Source organism: Pyrgilauda ruficollis, unplaced genomic scaffold (assembly GCF_017590135.1).
Source record: "Pyrgilauda ruficollis isolate IOZ18807 unplaced genomic scaffold, ASM1759013v1 scaffold66, whole genome shotgun sequence".
Classification (NCBI taxonomy): domain Eukaryota; kingdom Metazoa; phylum Chordata; class Aves; order Passeriformes; family Passeridae; genus Pyrgilauda; species Pyrgilauda ruficollis.
In genome coordinates, this window is record NW_024528377.1 from 730,202 (window position 1) to 745,859 (window position 15,658).

General features: G+C 48.4%; 2 protein-coding genes across 11 annotated transcripts in view; one reads left to right on the plus strand and one right to left on the minus strand.

The window, feature by feature from the left end:
• B4GALNT3 (beta-1,4-N-acetyl-galactosaminyltransferase 3) overlaps positions 1-11,982 on the plus strand; it is a 64,349-nt gene extending 52,367 nt beyond the window's left edge. For 2 of the 4 annotated variants that reach the window (XM_041484327.1, XM_041484329.1), the window contains exons 11-20: positions 230-339; positions 798-898; positions 1,538-1,614; positions 2,204-3,203; positions 4,321-4,619; positions 5,010-5,163; positions 5,849-5,921; positions 6,371-6,524; positions 7,237-7,363; positions 8,108-11,982. In XM_041484327.1, coding sequence (XP_041340261.1) covers positions 230-339; positions 798-898; positions 1,538-1,614; positions 2,204-3,203; positions 4,321-4,619; positions 5,010-5,163; positions 5,849-5,921; positions 6,371-6,524; positions 7,237-7,363; positions 8,108-8,216 — 2,204 coding nt within the window. In that variant the 3' untranslated portion in view covers positions 8,217-11,982. The remainder of the gene's footprint in view (positions 1-229; positions 340-797; positions 899-1,537; positions 1,615-2,203; positions 3,204-4,320; positions 4,620-5,009; positions 5,164-5,848; positions 5,922-6,370; positions 6,525-7,236; positions 7,364-8,107) is intronic. The other 2 variants (XR_005956552.1, XR_005956553.1) reach the window with 2 other exon arrangements.
• NINJ2 (ninjurin 2) overlaps positions 10,184-15,658 on the minus strand; it is a 48,849-nt gene continuing 43,374 nt past the window's right edge. For all 7 annotated transcript variants that reach the window (XM_041484331.1, XM_041484334.1, XM_041484336.1 and 4 more), the window contains 2 exons: positions 15,458-15,642; positions 10,184-14,582 (listed from right to left, as the gene is read on the minus strand). In XM_041484331.1, the coding sequence (XP_041340265.1) occupies positions 15,479-15,642 (164 nt within the window). In that variant the 3' untranslated portion in view covers positions 10,184-14,582; positions 15,458-15,478. The remainder of the gene's footprint in view (positions 14,583-15,457; positions 15,643-15,658) is intronic.

Consider the following 15,658-nt stretch of genomic DNA (forward strand, 5'->3'; position numbering starts at 1 on the left):
AGCCAGCTCCTCTTTCTTGGCATCCAGCTCAAACAACATCCCCAAGCATATTTTTGTGTGAGTGTGTTAAAGGAATGTAAAGAGCTGAGCTGTGCAAGAAGGTTTGTTTAATCCATTCCTTAATATTTCACGTGGATAAATAGAACCCAGGCACAGAAGTAGCTAAGTTGGTGTGTGGCTGCAGCAGGGCTCCTCCTGCAGCCCTTGCCTGTATGTTCCTTCTCTGCAGTGCCTCTGCTCAGCAAGTCTCGTGTGCGCCGGGCCCTGCCGGACTGCCCCTACAAGCCCAGCTACCTGGTCAATGGATTTCCTCTGCAGCGCTACCAGGGGCTCCAGTTCGTAAGTTGGATTTCTCTAACCTGCTGCTTGCTCAGGGATACACAAGGAGGAAGAAGAGATCCCTGAACTTGCCTTTGCAGGGAGTCTCACAATGGCTGAGGGTTTCCTTCTCCATGGGGGGGCTGTAGTATGTGGATTACTAAAGCCACGGACATCTCTTCAGGAGGACTTGGCCACCTCTCTCCCAGTTAGTTCTCACTGTTGTAGGACTTAAGTTCACAGTTAGAGAGGTGGACAGATGCTGAGGGGGAGGGTAAAAGGCACATGCATACATACATGTATCCTAGCATGCTTCCGTCTGTCTTCCATTCTCACACCTGCTCCTGGACAGGGAAAGAGTGAGCAACTCCTCCTCCCTCCAAAAAGGGCTGGTTATCCTGCAGCTGTGTCTGGGTCACCTTGTGGCTGATGTCTGGCATTTTTGAGAGTTTCACTTCATCTTTCTCTCTTCTTCACAGGTTCATTTATCCTTTGTTTACCCAAATGATTACAGCCGCCTGAGCCACATGGAGAAAGACAACAAATGCTTCTACCAGGAAAACCCTTATTATTTGGAAAGGTAGCATGCTGTAAATTTAGGGGGTACTAGCAGGTTCAGGAGAAGATTGAAGGCTGGAATTGGTGTGGAATTTCATGCTCACTTCTGTAGGACTTTTGAAAATTCTTTAAGATCCCCTAAGTCTTGCAAAACATTAAAGCATTTATAGTTTCTTTTGATAACTTAAGTGAAAATATGTTTGGGTCTCAAGGGGAAACTACCAGCACTTTTCTTGCACTGTTAGCCCAGTAGCTGAGTCAGAGCATGTTTGTTCTCTTACGTCAGGGTGTGTATTCCCAGCAAGCTTGGCCTGCAAGTGGCTGGAGCCTCCTGATAGCTGTCACTGTGAAAGCCAAACTATGCTCACCATCAGGCCTCTCTCTGGGGGAAGAAATGCATGTAACTCATAGTCACTGTTGCCCAGATCCCAGTGGTGGCCCCACAAGGGAGCTGCTACTTGCATGCTCTCTACTGCAACAATCAGACACTTTGTGCAAGGACTCCCAGCCATTCCAGGAGGACTTTTTTGCAGGATAAAAAGGGTCACTTTCCCAGTAAGATAGCTGATTATACCCTCCCTCTGCTCAGGACCTTCTTCCTTCTTCCAGGAAAGGGCAATGTAACATTCATCAAACTTGTGTTTTACTCTTCTCTCTGCAGATTTGGATTTTACAAGTACATGAAAATGGATCGGCCAGAGAAGAGCCTGGACTCTGGAGACAAGACAGAGCAACCAGGTAGGGGCCCTTATGTCAGAACCCAGAGAATCCTTTTGTCTGTCACTTCTGTGTGTTGTCCTGCAGCACCAGCTGAAGGAAGCTGTTGACTTTCCATACCAAGGAAATCTCAGCCTTTCCCTGCCAGATTGCTGTGTCTGGGAGGAGACTTTTGCTGCCACTTTTAGTTCCCTTAAGGGCAGATTGGGAGCTCACCAAACAGTGAGCTGCAGTAGACAACATGACAACTCTCAGGCCCACAGCTTAGCTGAGGTGCAATTCTAGCAAAAACAAAGGCAGGAATAACACAGCCAGACGTGTGCAGTGTGGCAGCCCATGGTCACACCTGCTCTGCGGAGCTGTGGCCAGACCCACAGCTAAGGGCAAAGCCAGACAGCTCCACAGCCTTTGGCAGTGGTGGGTGATGGGTGCTGAGGAGGCTGGTGGCAGCAAGAGCATGGCTCCTACGTGGGAGAGCATCCCTGTCCCTCTGAGCAGGAGAGACAACACAGAGGAGGCGAGGAGTAGCTGCCGCCCTGCCTGGTGGGTGCCTGGGCAGGGAAGGCACAGTGGGAGGATGCCAGAGGTGTAACTTTGATTCATCCTGCAGACTCCCAGGAGGGGAACCTGGATGACCTGCAGTATGAGGAGCAGGATGTGGAGAGCACCAGTGCCCCTGAGCTCGCTGGCACAGGGAGGGCAGGGCCAGCAGGCAAGGCTCCCAGCAGCGTGTTGGGCAGTGACAATATCCACGAGGACTATTCCCTCCGGGAGCGCCGCCGGCTCCTCTCGGTCATGGGTGACGATGCAGGAGAGGAGATACGGAGGAGGAGGACAAAAAGGTCTGGTATCAAATCAGCCATGCTGGCCTCTACCAACCAAAATCTCAGCCTGACTGGCCTAGAGGGAAACCCAGTAACGAAGAGACCCCGTTTAAAAGCTGGCGTCAAAGACAATTCCAGGAGTCCTCCGCAGCATGCCAGGGCTATCCAGGGAAGAGTGCCTCTCAGAAGGACAATCCCTCCTTCTAGGTCTGTGTCTGAAAGGCAGCAGTCTCTTGGCCACCCCAGGGACTCAGGGGTCACAACTCCCTACAGGGTAGGACCTCGAGGAGACCTCAGCACCACAAAGGACAGGCTGCAGCCAGCAGGCACCATAGCAGCTGGGAAAGGAGGCCCAGTCTTTGGCAAAGCCAGGAGGCAGGCAGTGAGTGCTGCCAGCCCCAGCAAGCAGCCCAGGCTGCCACAGTGGCTGAGCCAGGTGCAGTCCTACGTTGCTGAGCAGAAGGTGGCCAACAATGGGGATGTGGGTGAGGGAGAGGCACAGGTGGCATCTCCTTTGAAGGGCAAGTCTGGAGGAGCAGCAGAGGAAGAAGAGGTGGATGGGGAGCCAGAGGAAGAAGATGAGGAGGATTTTGATTACGTACCAGTGTTTGACCAGGCAGTCAACTGGGAGCAGACCTTCAGCATGAGCAACCTGGACTTTCATATGCTGCGCACAGACTGGATTGACCTGAAGTGCAACACCTCAGGAAATTTGCTGCTAAGAGAAAGGGAGGCCCTGGAAGTTACACGTGTCTTCCTGAGGAAGCTCAACCAAAGGAGTAAAGGGTAAGGGGCAGTGAGAAAACCAAGGGGCACTGTCCCAGAGCTGGTTTACCATGCTGCTTGGGGAATACCTGTTATGTGAGTAACTGGTGAGAATCGGATGAGCTAGATGTAGTAAATAAGATTTCAGGCAAGGAATCTGTGTAAAACACTGGACTTTAGGCACATTTCTTTTTCCTGAAAAATGGTACCAGCTTTTGCTGGTAGTCTTTTGATACATGGTCTTGGTATGGTTCTTTTTCTTCTCAAGACTTACTATCCCTTCTGGCAAACAGACACACTTCCTCTAGCCTCCATAAGCTAAACAATCTTTTCTTCTCAAGACTTACTATTCCTTCTGGCAAACAGACACACTTCCTCTAGCCTCCATAAGCTAAACAATCTAACTCCTGACCCTTCTGTTGGGTTGGCCTTAATTTTTATAATTTTTTTACCAGTCTTTTCTGGTTTCAGTTGGTGTTAATCTTCCTATACATAAGTGACCAATATCCTGGATGTTTTATGGAATGCATGTTACTAGCTTCTAATCCCTGCTGGAAGTAGGCTACATATTAAGATCACATTTGCTTTTTCAGGGTCACACCAGTCACAGCCAGGTGTAACTGACCAGTACACACAAGATTTTCTCAGGTTTTTTAACTCACAAGCATTTGTTTTATAGCAGAAACTCTTGTTATGATCTGAAAGGGCATGACCTGGCATTTCATCCAGTTTTGGCCATTCTGAATCTACAGCTGCTGCCAGTTTTTACTATATGATTGCTCAGCCCAAACATGCTCCTTGCGCCAAAATTATTGTAGATGGTGTTGAATACACTGACTATTACCAGCCCTACACAATCATTCAGACACACTTGTTATTTTCTGTGTCACCTTTATTTCATTTCTCTTGCCAAATATTTTCTCTTGGCTGGAATCCCACCTCTAATCCCACATGCTTGTGGATTTAGGAGAAACAGGTGCTAAACATTCCCATGGAACTTTAGAAGCGGTGCAGCAAAGCAGGGGGGAGCTGGGGACAGAAAGGTTTGTGCTGGCCCGAAGGAAGGAGCCCAGCAGAGCTGCAGGGCTGGGGGAGGGATAGGGGCTGGATGTGCCCACTCCAGCTGTGTGTCCTGCAGGCGCTTCCAGCTGCAGCGCATCGTGAACGTGGAGAAGCGGCAGGACCGCATGCGGGGCAGCCGCTACCTGCTGGAGCTGGAGCTGCTGGAGCAGGGCCAGCGGCGCGTCCGCCTCTCCGAGTACATCTTCGCGCGGGGCTGGCAGGGCAGCAGCAGCCACGAGGAGGATGAGAGGAGGATGAGGAACCTGGTGTGGGGCCGCCGGCGGCGCCTGATGGCTGCAGCGAACGAGCCAGAGCTGTGCTGGCCCCAGGGGTTTTCCTGGAACCACCAGGCCATGGTGCACTTCGTGGTGCCAGGTAGGGGGATCTGCCTCCCCAGGACATCAAGAGGTGGCACGGTGGGTGGTTCCCATGAGGGCAGTCCTGGACAGTGGGTCTGAGCCAGTCTCAGCCATCTGACTTGGGTCACTTTCAATTTCTGTTGTCTCCAAGTTAAATACGCTGAAAAATATGGTAGGGCCCAAGCAGCCATGGCTTGTAATCTCAGAGAAAGCCCCTGTCACATGGTGGGGAAGAACACACACTGATTCCTTGGCTCTGTGGACCAGCTTTTCAGCCTGGGCCTATTACATCATCCCCGAAAGGTTGTTGAGGTTTAACAGAAGGCAAAAAGCCTTGCGTGTTGAGAAAAAACACCACCATTTAAATCAGTTTGCTTTGATTCTCTCCCTGTTGCAATACAACCAGTGAAGAACCAGGCACGTTGGGTACTGCAGTTCATTTCTGACATGGAAGAGCTGTTCCGAGTCACCAAGGATCCCTACTTCAGCGTCATCATCACAGACTACAGCAGCGATGACATGGATGTAGAGAAGGCTCTGAAAAGATCTGCCTTGCACAGGTGGGAGTACTGTTTGGTGACAAAAAGCCACTCACACACATAAGCCTGCAAATAGCACATTTGGCAGTCTCTGTGTGTTCACCAGCCACAGCCTGCTGCAGCTAGAGCACCACAGACACCATCCATCCAGACCTTGCACCTACACAGTATGTTTTTGTTATGATGTGCATACATATATATGCGTGGAACACTGTTAGAAAAGTGTAATGTAATACCTAGTGTAGTCTTCCAGCTAAATTTATTGAATTTGTCTCTTTTTTCAAAATTGCAAGAGAAAACAGAAAGCAAGTCTCCCAGTGATGGGGCAGGTGAGGACAGAAAAGACAAGAAAGCTCTGAGAAGTGGGACAGAGAGCGTGGAGACTTCTGTATGCTGGAATGATCCTGCTCTGATCTGAATCAGCTTTGGCTGGTCATTTCCATTACATGCCAGGGGTTTCCAGGTCTAGTCCTAGGACAGAGCTGGGCTAGAGCTGAGAAGAGTTTTGCTAGGCTCTGTTCAGGGGCAAGACTCTCTGGGCAGACTGGGACAGGGAGCACTGCTGGGCTTGTGCAGTCCCCCAGCAAAGGTTTCCTCTGCTTCAGGGAGTGCACGGGGCAAGGGCAGCTCCATGGCCCAGTGCTGTGTGGTGCTGCGTGCCGTGCCTCCTGTGCCACTGAAATTCCCTTTCCCCTCTGACCCCCAGCTATCGGTACCTGAAGCTGACAGGGAATTTTGAGCGTTCTGCTGGACTGCAGGCGGGGATAGACCTCATAACGGTGAGTCTGGGGGGCCTTGGGTGGGCAGGGGAGTTTGTACTATGTGTCTGGTGTTGCCACTGCCTTTGGTACTGAACACGCTGGTTTTTAGGGAAGGGAATAGCCTAGCAGACCAGTTCAAATGTAATGTTCTTCCCGTCCTTCCAGAGTAAGAGTCTCTTTATTCTGAGGAGTCTGTGCTCTGTTTGATTCTTGGTCCATCTGCTGGGACTGTCAGTCAGGAGGGAGGTCAGCAGTAGCAGCTTTGTGATCCTGGCTCTGCCAGGTCACAGTCATGGTATTTCACACTCAACACTGATCAGCCAATGGACATTTTTCCAGCCCTTGGGATCTCAGTTTCTGATGCAGTAATGAGATTTTGACTCCCATATTTCTGTCTTCCTGCCCCTCAATAAATATTTACTGAAAGTCAGCCTATTTTTTTCCCCAACCGCTACCTTTGGTTCCAGGACCCGCACAGCATTGTCTTCCTGTGTGACCTCCACATCCACTTCCCAGCTGGAGTCATTGATTCAATCAGGAAGCACTGCGTGGAAGGCAAGATGGCCTTTGCACCCATGGTCATGAGGCTGCACTGCGGGATGTCCCCACAGTGGCCCGATGGTAAGAGGGCTCAGATTTTGGGAAACGGGGAAAGAAGGAAGTGCCTGCCTCCTCTACATTTGTTCCTCTGGCACTGTCAGGGCCTGGAGCTTGAGGTACTTCCAAGTCCACAGGGTGAGTGTGTGTTAGACATAGGATGGGGTTTAACAGCATCAGGTACCTGGAATTCGAGATCAAAAAGCTAGCAGAGCCCTATATCTGATGTTTCTCCTGGTTGTCTCCTAGGGCTCTTTATGGATTTGAGGACCTTGGAAAAAGTGTCATTTATTCCTGTTTGTCCATATCTCTCTTTTGTGAGGGGGCACAGCCTGTCCTGAGGAGAACTAGTAGACCATGGATGAGGGAAACCAAGCCAAGCTGGAGGGAGAAAAGTGGTACAGTATAGGATTTCCATTAGACAGAAGTGGCCATCCTGCGCCATCTAGGCACAGGGACAACCCTGGGAAGCTGGGACAGTCCAGGAATTGTGTTGCCAGACAGGAGATGTGAGAGGCTCTGCTAAAAAGTTAATGGGACAGGCCATGCTGTCTGTCCACAAGCCTTTCTCATTCCCAAAGCTGGTTGGCATGGTTGGCTCTGCCTTGGTGCTGAGTTTACTCCCTGGTGTCAAGGTTGTGCGAAAAGTAGCTTGAGTCTCACTCCAGCAGCTCTGCTGGAGCCATCAATGTTTCAAAACCCCAACAAAGCTGTGCCTCTTTTGTGCTCTCCTCAGGCTACTGGGAAGTGAATGGGTTTGGTCTCCTGGGCATATACAAGTCTGACCTGGACAAAATTGGAGGCATGAACACAAAAGAGTTTCGGGACCGCTGGGGAGGAGAGGACTGGGAACTCCTCGACAGGTAGGCATTCACATTCACTGTCATTGTTCAAGTGCTCAGGAGGGGAAGCCCATCAGATCCTGCAGAACCAATGACTATGGGAGTGGGGTTCTAAGGAGGTTGAGATGACTACTGCCACCATAACCTTGACCTCAAACCTAGCAGGTGAGGAGACACAAAACACTCTATTGCAGCCACTAGTAAGAGAAGAGCTGTTTTCTGCTGCCTTCCAGCCACACTGCTGGTTGGTCTCCTGCAGATCAGGCACTGGTGATTGTGAAGACTTTGTCCTCTTCAGGGACTCAGAGCACAGTGTGATCCCTCACATTTCCCATATAACATTTAGCCTTGAAGACCAGCTGGTGGAGAAGCATTTAAAGATTATGAGGTACAGTTAAAATTTCTGAGGTTTTTGTGAGGAGGGATGCACAAATCCTGGGCCTCTGGCTTTGTAGTTCTAGGGTTTGGGCCCTGTCCTGTCTTTTCTGTCAGCTGACTGCAATCCAGTGCTGCCAGCCATCTTTTGTCCTATCTTGGCATATGCAGGCACTCCTGACTAGTCCTGTGCTCAAGGGTGCATAAATACTCAGAAAGTGTCATTAGACTCCTGCTTATGGATACGGGGTACCCCTGAGCTATTCTGGACTATCCAATTTGCTTGCAGTCCCTTATCAACAGCACAACTTAAAAAGAATTTTTCTGGGGCTGAGTCCCTCAGTGTCTTTGTGATGAAATTTTCCCTAAGTCTACTCTTCTGTCTGCCAGGATCTTACAGGCTGGGCTGGAAGTGGAGCGTCTCTCCCTGAGGAACTTCTTCCACTGGTTTCACTCAAAGCGGGGCATGTGGAACCGGCGCCAGCTGAAGACAGTGTAGCCTTCAACCCCAGAGCTGTTTGGCAGCGCTGTCCACCATCTCATCCAGATGTGCACTTTACTGGGGCATGCAGCTGAGTGCCCAAACTCTTCCTCTGCCTCCAGAGACCTCTGATGGCATGGCACAGTTGAGGAAGGGGTGATCAGGCTAGTGGAGCGGGAGCTTCTCTTGTCAGCCGCTGCATGCGAGACACGGGATCTGCGTGTGGCTGGGAAGGCGTGAGGCGGAGGTGTCAAGGGAAGCACTTGTATTTCCTGCCATGCAGTCTGGTGGAAGGTACAGTGGGAGAGGTGCCCTGTTTCCTGTTGTGTCTTGCACCTAACAGACACAAATCCCAGCTAAGCCTAGAATGGTTTATGTAGAGCAGCGCAGCTTCTCTTTCAAAACTTGAGTGAAAAACAAAAAGGCAAAGAACTCACAACCGTCCCCATTTCCTCTCCTTTGCCATCTATCCAGTACCCATTATTTTGGACAGGAGACCAAAGTTCTCTGATCTGTATTGCACCCACATGCCCATGTGCTGACTTAAGGAAATCTGGATGCAGAGGAGCTGATAAGCACTTTAGGCTGCTTTAGGTGCTTAGATGTTTCTCTGTGCTTTTCACTTTGGTCATTATGAAAAATTGTGCTCATGTTCAGCAAATTACGGGCTGTGGATGGAGTTGCAAATACATTTCCCTTACAGGAGCCATGTTTGCCTGTAGCTGGGTGAGCTGGCAAGGGTGATGTTACAATTCCACCTAAATTATTGACACACTGCCTGAGGGTAGTGGAGGGGCTATACAGAGAAGCTAACAGAGCATCTCAGGAGGAACTTTGCAGCCTTATCTGACAGACATGTGTTTGTCCTAACAATATCAGGGAAACCCTAGCAGGGAAGAAGTGGCAATATTTTATTAGTTGAAGTATTGTGATTTGTCGGAAGAGGAGTCAGAGTCTTCTGCTCTCAAAATTCTGTACATTTATGCAGCATCTAAAAGTTAATTTAATAAGTTATGGCCTCACAGTTGTGTCTTGTCATAGTTTGACTCTTAAGTATACAGCAGGCTCCTTGGTTGGAGAACCAGCACAGCCATTGGTGCTTCATCTCTGGAACAGCCCTGGCAGCTCTGGCTTGGTACGAGGAGGTGGCCTCAGGTCTTGGCACAGGCACTGGGTGTAACGAACAGTGAGGACAGAAGAGCATTGAGTGAGCAAAAGGATGGACAAACCCATGCTGTCATTGATGGAAGAACAGCTGGCCTGGTGCTACAGGGAAGTCTCATCCCCTAAAACTCTTGTTAATGTAAGGCAAGATTTTTTTTACCCTGTAACCATTTTAGAAGACTATGTAAACCCAGAAATCCCAGCTCACTCAGTGCTTCACACTGCAGCTTCAGTGTCCCCATACCATGCTAAGAAGGGCTCAAGCTTGAGGGGAGGGTGTGACATAGGATGCTGCTCATGGTGGTCAGTTCTGTGGGGAGTTGCTGGGAAGGAGTAATGGATGTATGGAGAATACAAGCAAAGCTGACTGGTACTAGACTTTTTTGCTCTTTGCTGATGGAGTAGATGCCAATTCAGAATAGGCATTCATTTATTACTGTGTGGTGCTTGATGAGTCCATCAAGTTCCGCTATTGCAGTAGAAAACTGAACATACAAGTTCTGGCACGTGAGATAGAAATCATGTCAAATCATCTGTTTGCATCAGTCTGGGTTTTGTGAGTGATGGATTTAGAAAAAGTCAGCCAGATACCAAAAAGTTCTGCTGTGCAGTGTGCAGCTGTGGTGAGAAGTACACAAGAGATGGCTGTGTCTCTGAATCCATGGAGCCTTTGCCAGAATGGAGACACTGAATATCCCAGAAGAGGCAGCCTTAGCCAGAGTAGTCTTCCTATTGAGGGAAGATACTTTACCCATGCAGATGCTAAGAAATTAAATCATGGCAGTTGCGGTGAGAGGGAAGAGGCTGACAACAGTCAACACTTTTTGTTTGAAGTGTTATAGGAGTTTGGGAGACCAGAGTCCTGCGATGCAATGTTGCAATAAGCTCTGCTTCTCCCTGGAATGTGCAGTGTCAGTCATGCTCTCAGTGCAAGCCAGAGCCTGTGCTTCCCTCAGACACAGGCACAGCTCCACGAGTGTGTAGGTGAGCTGCTTTCCAGGCTCCAGGACTGTGCCTGCACAGCCTGTCCAGGCTGGCTGTGTCGCGCAATGCCTGTGGAATGGGGAGAGGCTGTCGGGAGGGCGAGTGCCCGGACACGGCCGGGCGTCAGCAGCAGCAGCTGTCTGGGCCCATCACGCTGGGAACACCACGGTGCCTGGTCTGCACATGGAGAACTACTGCATTTGGTGGCAGCCTGGAAATCAGGCACGGGAAGGAGGAGTTATTTGTACCTTGTGCTTTCACATCTGGCTGTGGATGTGGTCTGCAGCACCTAAAGTTAGCAGCTGGCATCCATCTGTGGACACTGGTAAGAATTAGAGGTAACTCACTTGGCATAAATGCCATGAGTCTTCCCCACCACAGAGGACAGTCAGGAAGAGTGGACTGGACAGTAGGGTGCACCCCTCAGTGCAGCACTGCCAGGAGAATGTGAGGATTTTGCCCCCATTTTTCAGCTGTGACTCTACTTCACACCTTGTAACCCAGGCCAGTGGTAAGCAGAACTACCTCATGAGGACTCCTTGATGGAGATGTAAGGAGTTCCTGGTTTTCAGTCCAGTTTCCCAATGGCCAGTTTGCCCACTGTCAAAGCTTCCATCTCAAATGTTCTTCCCTTCCGGTGGGAATACTCAGTTGCTATCCAAGCAAGTAGTAAATGTGATTAATACTAATTGGCACTAGCTGGCAGCCTCCATGGAGGAGCTTGAAGAGCCCATGGGAATAAAAACTGTCTTCCAGTCCACATGCTCAGAGACCTCACTACAGGGTGTAGGGAGAGAAGGGGCTCCACACTCCCCAGTTTGCTGGCCAGCAGCAAACCTTGCAGGAGCAGTGCTGGGCTTCACTCTGAGGCTGCTGCCCCTCTTCCAAAGCAAGCTGCAGTTTTTCTTCCCAGACAGAGTCACAGAGAGGGAGAGAGCAGGAAGCACAGCAGGAGCAGATCCCGCAGCTATGCAGTGAAAGGACATGGCCAGGAAGCTGACTCCCCTCAACAGTTGGTCACATTTCTGTCACCAGGATCTTTTTGGGAAGCTGTGCTGGAGTTTCTGGCCTTCATGTGCATCCTGGCTGTGTCCTGCTTGGCCAGCTGGAGGAAGTCAGTTGCAGAGGATTTTCCTTGCTTCAGGCCAGGAGCAAGCTGCTCCGGAAGCTCTGTGGCTGGGGTATGATGGACAATGCTGCAAAAGAGACCTTCTCCAGGGTAGGATGTGACCAGCCTGGGGAGTCTGGGCCACCAAATGTGAGGTACAGAGTAAGGGGGCTCTGCCTATAAATGTGACTGTGTATTCAGGACTGGTGCTCAGGCTTGCTTTGCAGGTCATCAAGGGAATGAAGAAGGGCTGGCTTTTAATCTGAGCGAAGTGTATCGTGTGAAAATTATTACTTGTTTCATCATTGTCTTAATGTTTGCCCGGCATGAACATCTTTCCTCATTGCCTACAAATGTCTGAAGCTGATTGTTTTTTAGATACAGATGCCTTGTGTTGAAAATCTGACTTGTATCTGCCTTAAAGTGGCTCTGTGCCTTCAAGACGACTCCTGGGCCACCTTTCTGTTGGAGCTGGGGGACATACAGATTCTCCCTTGTGTTTTATAAATACATTGTCTTCCTACAAGAGCTCTCTTCTGTCTGTGTGTTCACTTGCACCTGCATCACTGTGCAGCAGGAATTAGAATCCAGGTGTGCTCCTCTTGTCTTCATTAGCTGAAAGCACAGGCAGTACCAGGGAGATCACTCTCAGCCCAGGTCAGCAAGAGCTCTGCAGCAAGGGGTGAGTGGGAGATGCAGCAGGCAAGGTTAGCCCTGCTTCAGTCCCCTCCAGATCTGTGGAAAATGGGATGGCAACAAAACAGTTTTCTTCCTGTCTACCTGGATTTATCATGTGAAACAAGGTGGAAGCAGTGGACAAATACACATTCCAGCAAAGCATGAGTCTGATGTGATGAGAGAATGTGGAAAACACAATGGCTTTCCTGGCAAGCAGAGGACAGTTCCTGGAGAAGACCACAGGTGGGAGCCTAGACCTTTGCAAATGGGAGGTCAGCTCTTTCACAGCAGCTGCTTATTTGAATTCAATTTTGGCCCATCTTCATTTCAACTGTGCCTTCTTAGAGTATCAAAAGCTTGGAAGCAATGGGAGTCACACACAAAGAAGGTAAAAGGCAGCCAAGTTTGCTGATGAGTATGATTTCACTATAGCAAGAAATTATTAATATTAAAGGAGATAGAGGGAAAGTATTCCAGTGTGCTGCCAGCCTTTGCTTGCCTGGGATGAGTGGCAGGGAGCCCCCTCTGCTCATGCAGGCCTCATGTGCTGCCATACCCAATCCAGTAGCTCTCTGAAACAATGATAAAGTTAAAATCTGGTAATGAAATTGCCCTCACTGTTTCTTTCCCATCTGAACCTTTTATATTTTCCCCTCTCTTTACACTCAGTCATCAGTGCTAATTGCTTTGCCTCCTGCTCCATGAAGCAATGAGTGCTGGGGTTTGGGGTCTGCATGCAGGATGTGTAATTTTTTACCTTTCCACAAACCCAGCCAGCCAGTAGTGGCTGACAGCCCTTGGCTTGTGGTTTTGCTGTGCCTACAACTCATTCCTCCTCTACCTCTAGAATGAAACATTTTTCTAAAGGAGGCAGGATAACAGGCTTCCCAGAAACATCCACCCCTCCCTGCTGCCAGTCAGAGCAAAGACTGAGGACCAAGTTGAGCAGCAAACTCAGAGTCACCCAGACCTGTCATCCCTGAGAAAAAGTGGAGGACAAGTCTCTGCCTGCTTTACCTAACAGATCTCAGACTGTGCTCAGCTTTACCACTTCAGGTTCTGGAAAACACATAACTAGTATTTTCCACCCTACCCTTATTATGCAACTTTCCTTCAGCTCAAAAAAGTCACTGTCGGTTGCAGGTGCTGAGCTGCTGCTGGCTGGTGGCCTTAGCCACCAGTTGGTGGGCAAGATCATTCACACCCTCTCAAAAAAAGCACCACGTGTGACTGACACAAATTTGGTTTTGTAAAGACAAATATGGATGGAAAGACAAATACAAATGAAATCTGTATCTAAGAGTCAGACACTGCCAGTAGCTCCTGAAGACTGATGTGAGGATGCTGTCATGGCATTTCTGTCTCAGGGGTGGCAAGGATATACAAAATGAGAAGTCCATATTAAACTCTGATTCTGCAGTACAATGGAAAAATCATTTAATAATCAAAAGAACATGTAATTATTCAAATAGGCTTACATAAGGCTATTAAAATACCATTTTTCACCATGACTATAGAGTTAAAAAATTTAGGATTGAAAATTTTTACTCTTTCATAAAAATCTTGAAACTCATTAATTCAAAGGATTTTTTTCTTACAGAAACAAATGGTTCTAATACAAGAGAATTACCAGAGTTGTCATTATAAACCAATTACATTTAGAAACATTTATATTAGTGATAAGAATAAATCATAATAGTGATTTTTAAAATAATAAGCTATTCAACTGTAATTCTTCATTGCAGCGGTTGTGCAATAGGCTAGGCTAGGCTGTGTCCTTATGTATAATGTTTCTTCATTTTCTATTAAGTATTGTCAGGCTATGCTGACATCATTCCTGATTGGTCACTGATGATGACATCAGACCACAATAACTATTTTCTGTCCTTGTTAATATTCCAGGGCTGGAAATATCTGATTGTTTTCTTAACTATGTTACATTTAATTTTAAACAACTAGGAAAACATTTGAACTGGTTCTGGCTATCTTCATGTACACACACCATTCTATCCTCCTAGGAAAACTTAGTTTGAGAAATCCATTCCAACATGTGGGAGGTAAACTATTACATAGAATTGCTTTAAGGACATCAACTTATGTTTGAGACAAAAAAAAAGCTGGACTTATTTATTTAGCCTACAAACTAATTCATTCAGTCTTCTCTACCAAATGAGCTAATATACGTGAAGCAGGCAGCTAAAATAAGAAAAGATTTACAGAACTGCACTTTCAAAATGTATACCTGCTGCTGTTCCTGCACTTTTCTCTTGCAAAGTTTGTTCTAGGTTGGAAAGACAATATTCCTACCTCTCTGAACTGCAAAAGCATTACAGCAAGGGGCCAGTATACTATGATACAGAGTTTTGAAGTTTAACCCAGTTTTCTGAATTCGTCCATGGGCTCCTGCTGAGGTCAGTGGAAACATGGAGGAGAGCTGCACTGCTCACATCCTGCAGGGAAGACAGGAAACACTGGTAAGGTCACCTCAGGCTCCTCTGTGTGCAGGAGCAGTCACAGCCACTGCTCGACCCCACAACTGCCTCTACACATGTGGGGTGCTGCTCTTCATCACTTGCCCCTCTCTGCATCCCAAACCAGCAATCCCAATCCCAGCAATGTTTCTGTAGAGGATTTTGGCCTTTGGATCAGTCCTTACCATAGCATGTGTCTGTTGAGCTTTCTTGTTGGTTGTTGCCCTGGTATGTGGCATTTAAACTGTGTTTACATTTTGCAGGTCATGTAAACAAGAAATGTTAATTTTGCTTCTTGAGCTAAAGTGCTTTTGGTTTAAGAACATGTCATTCCCTCACTGACATGACATGGAAACCCAGCCATTTGGATGATCTCTTATTTACAGGGCTTCCTTGAAAATGAGCATTAGGTGCTTAAAACAGTCCCTGCCAAACTACACTGGCTGTTGTAAAGAGCTCTTCCCCCCCTGCCTTGCCCAGCATGTTCCTTTTCTTCTGCTCAGATGGTGCTGCTGTCTTGGGATTCCTCCCAGAACACACCTAGTTTTCTTCCCCAGCGTTAGCTCCCATCCACAGCTGCTATTTGTGTCTAGCATGAGCTCTGCAGCCTCCCAAAAACCACTTGCTGCTGATAAATCCCAGCAGCTGGGATGTTTGATGTTCTTGCTTTAGAGACCAAGTGAGGAGAGCTGCTGCTCCTCTGAGAGAATTTGTTCAATGGCTGCAGGTTTTTGTGGGACAGCAATGTGCCTCTGGAAAGGCTTTGTTAATTTGCCATCATCACCTTGCAGTGATGTTTTCTGACTGAAAGCTCTCCCAGGGGCTGGCAGTGATGGGAGCTCACCCTTTCTTACCTGAGTCCATTGCCCCATGAGTTAATAAGGTCCAAAATTCCTGCCAGGGTAGAGGCCTGTCTTCTGCACCCCGAAGGCTGTGATGAAGATGTTGAGGATGACTGTGATGAAGATGAGAGCTGTGGCAGCGTTGTTGAGTATATTCAGGCGGGGTTGCTTTGCAATATCATTCAGGTTCAGACGAGCTGTGCAATACGATGC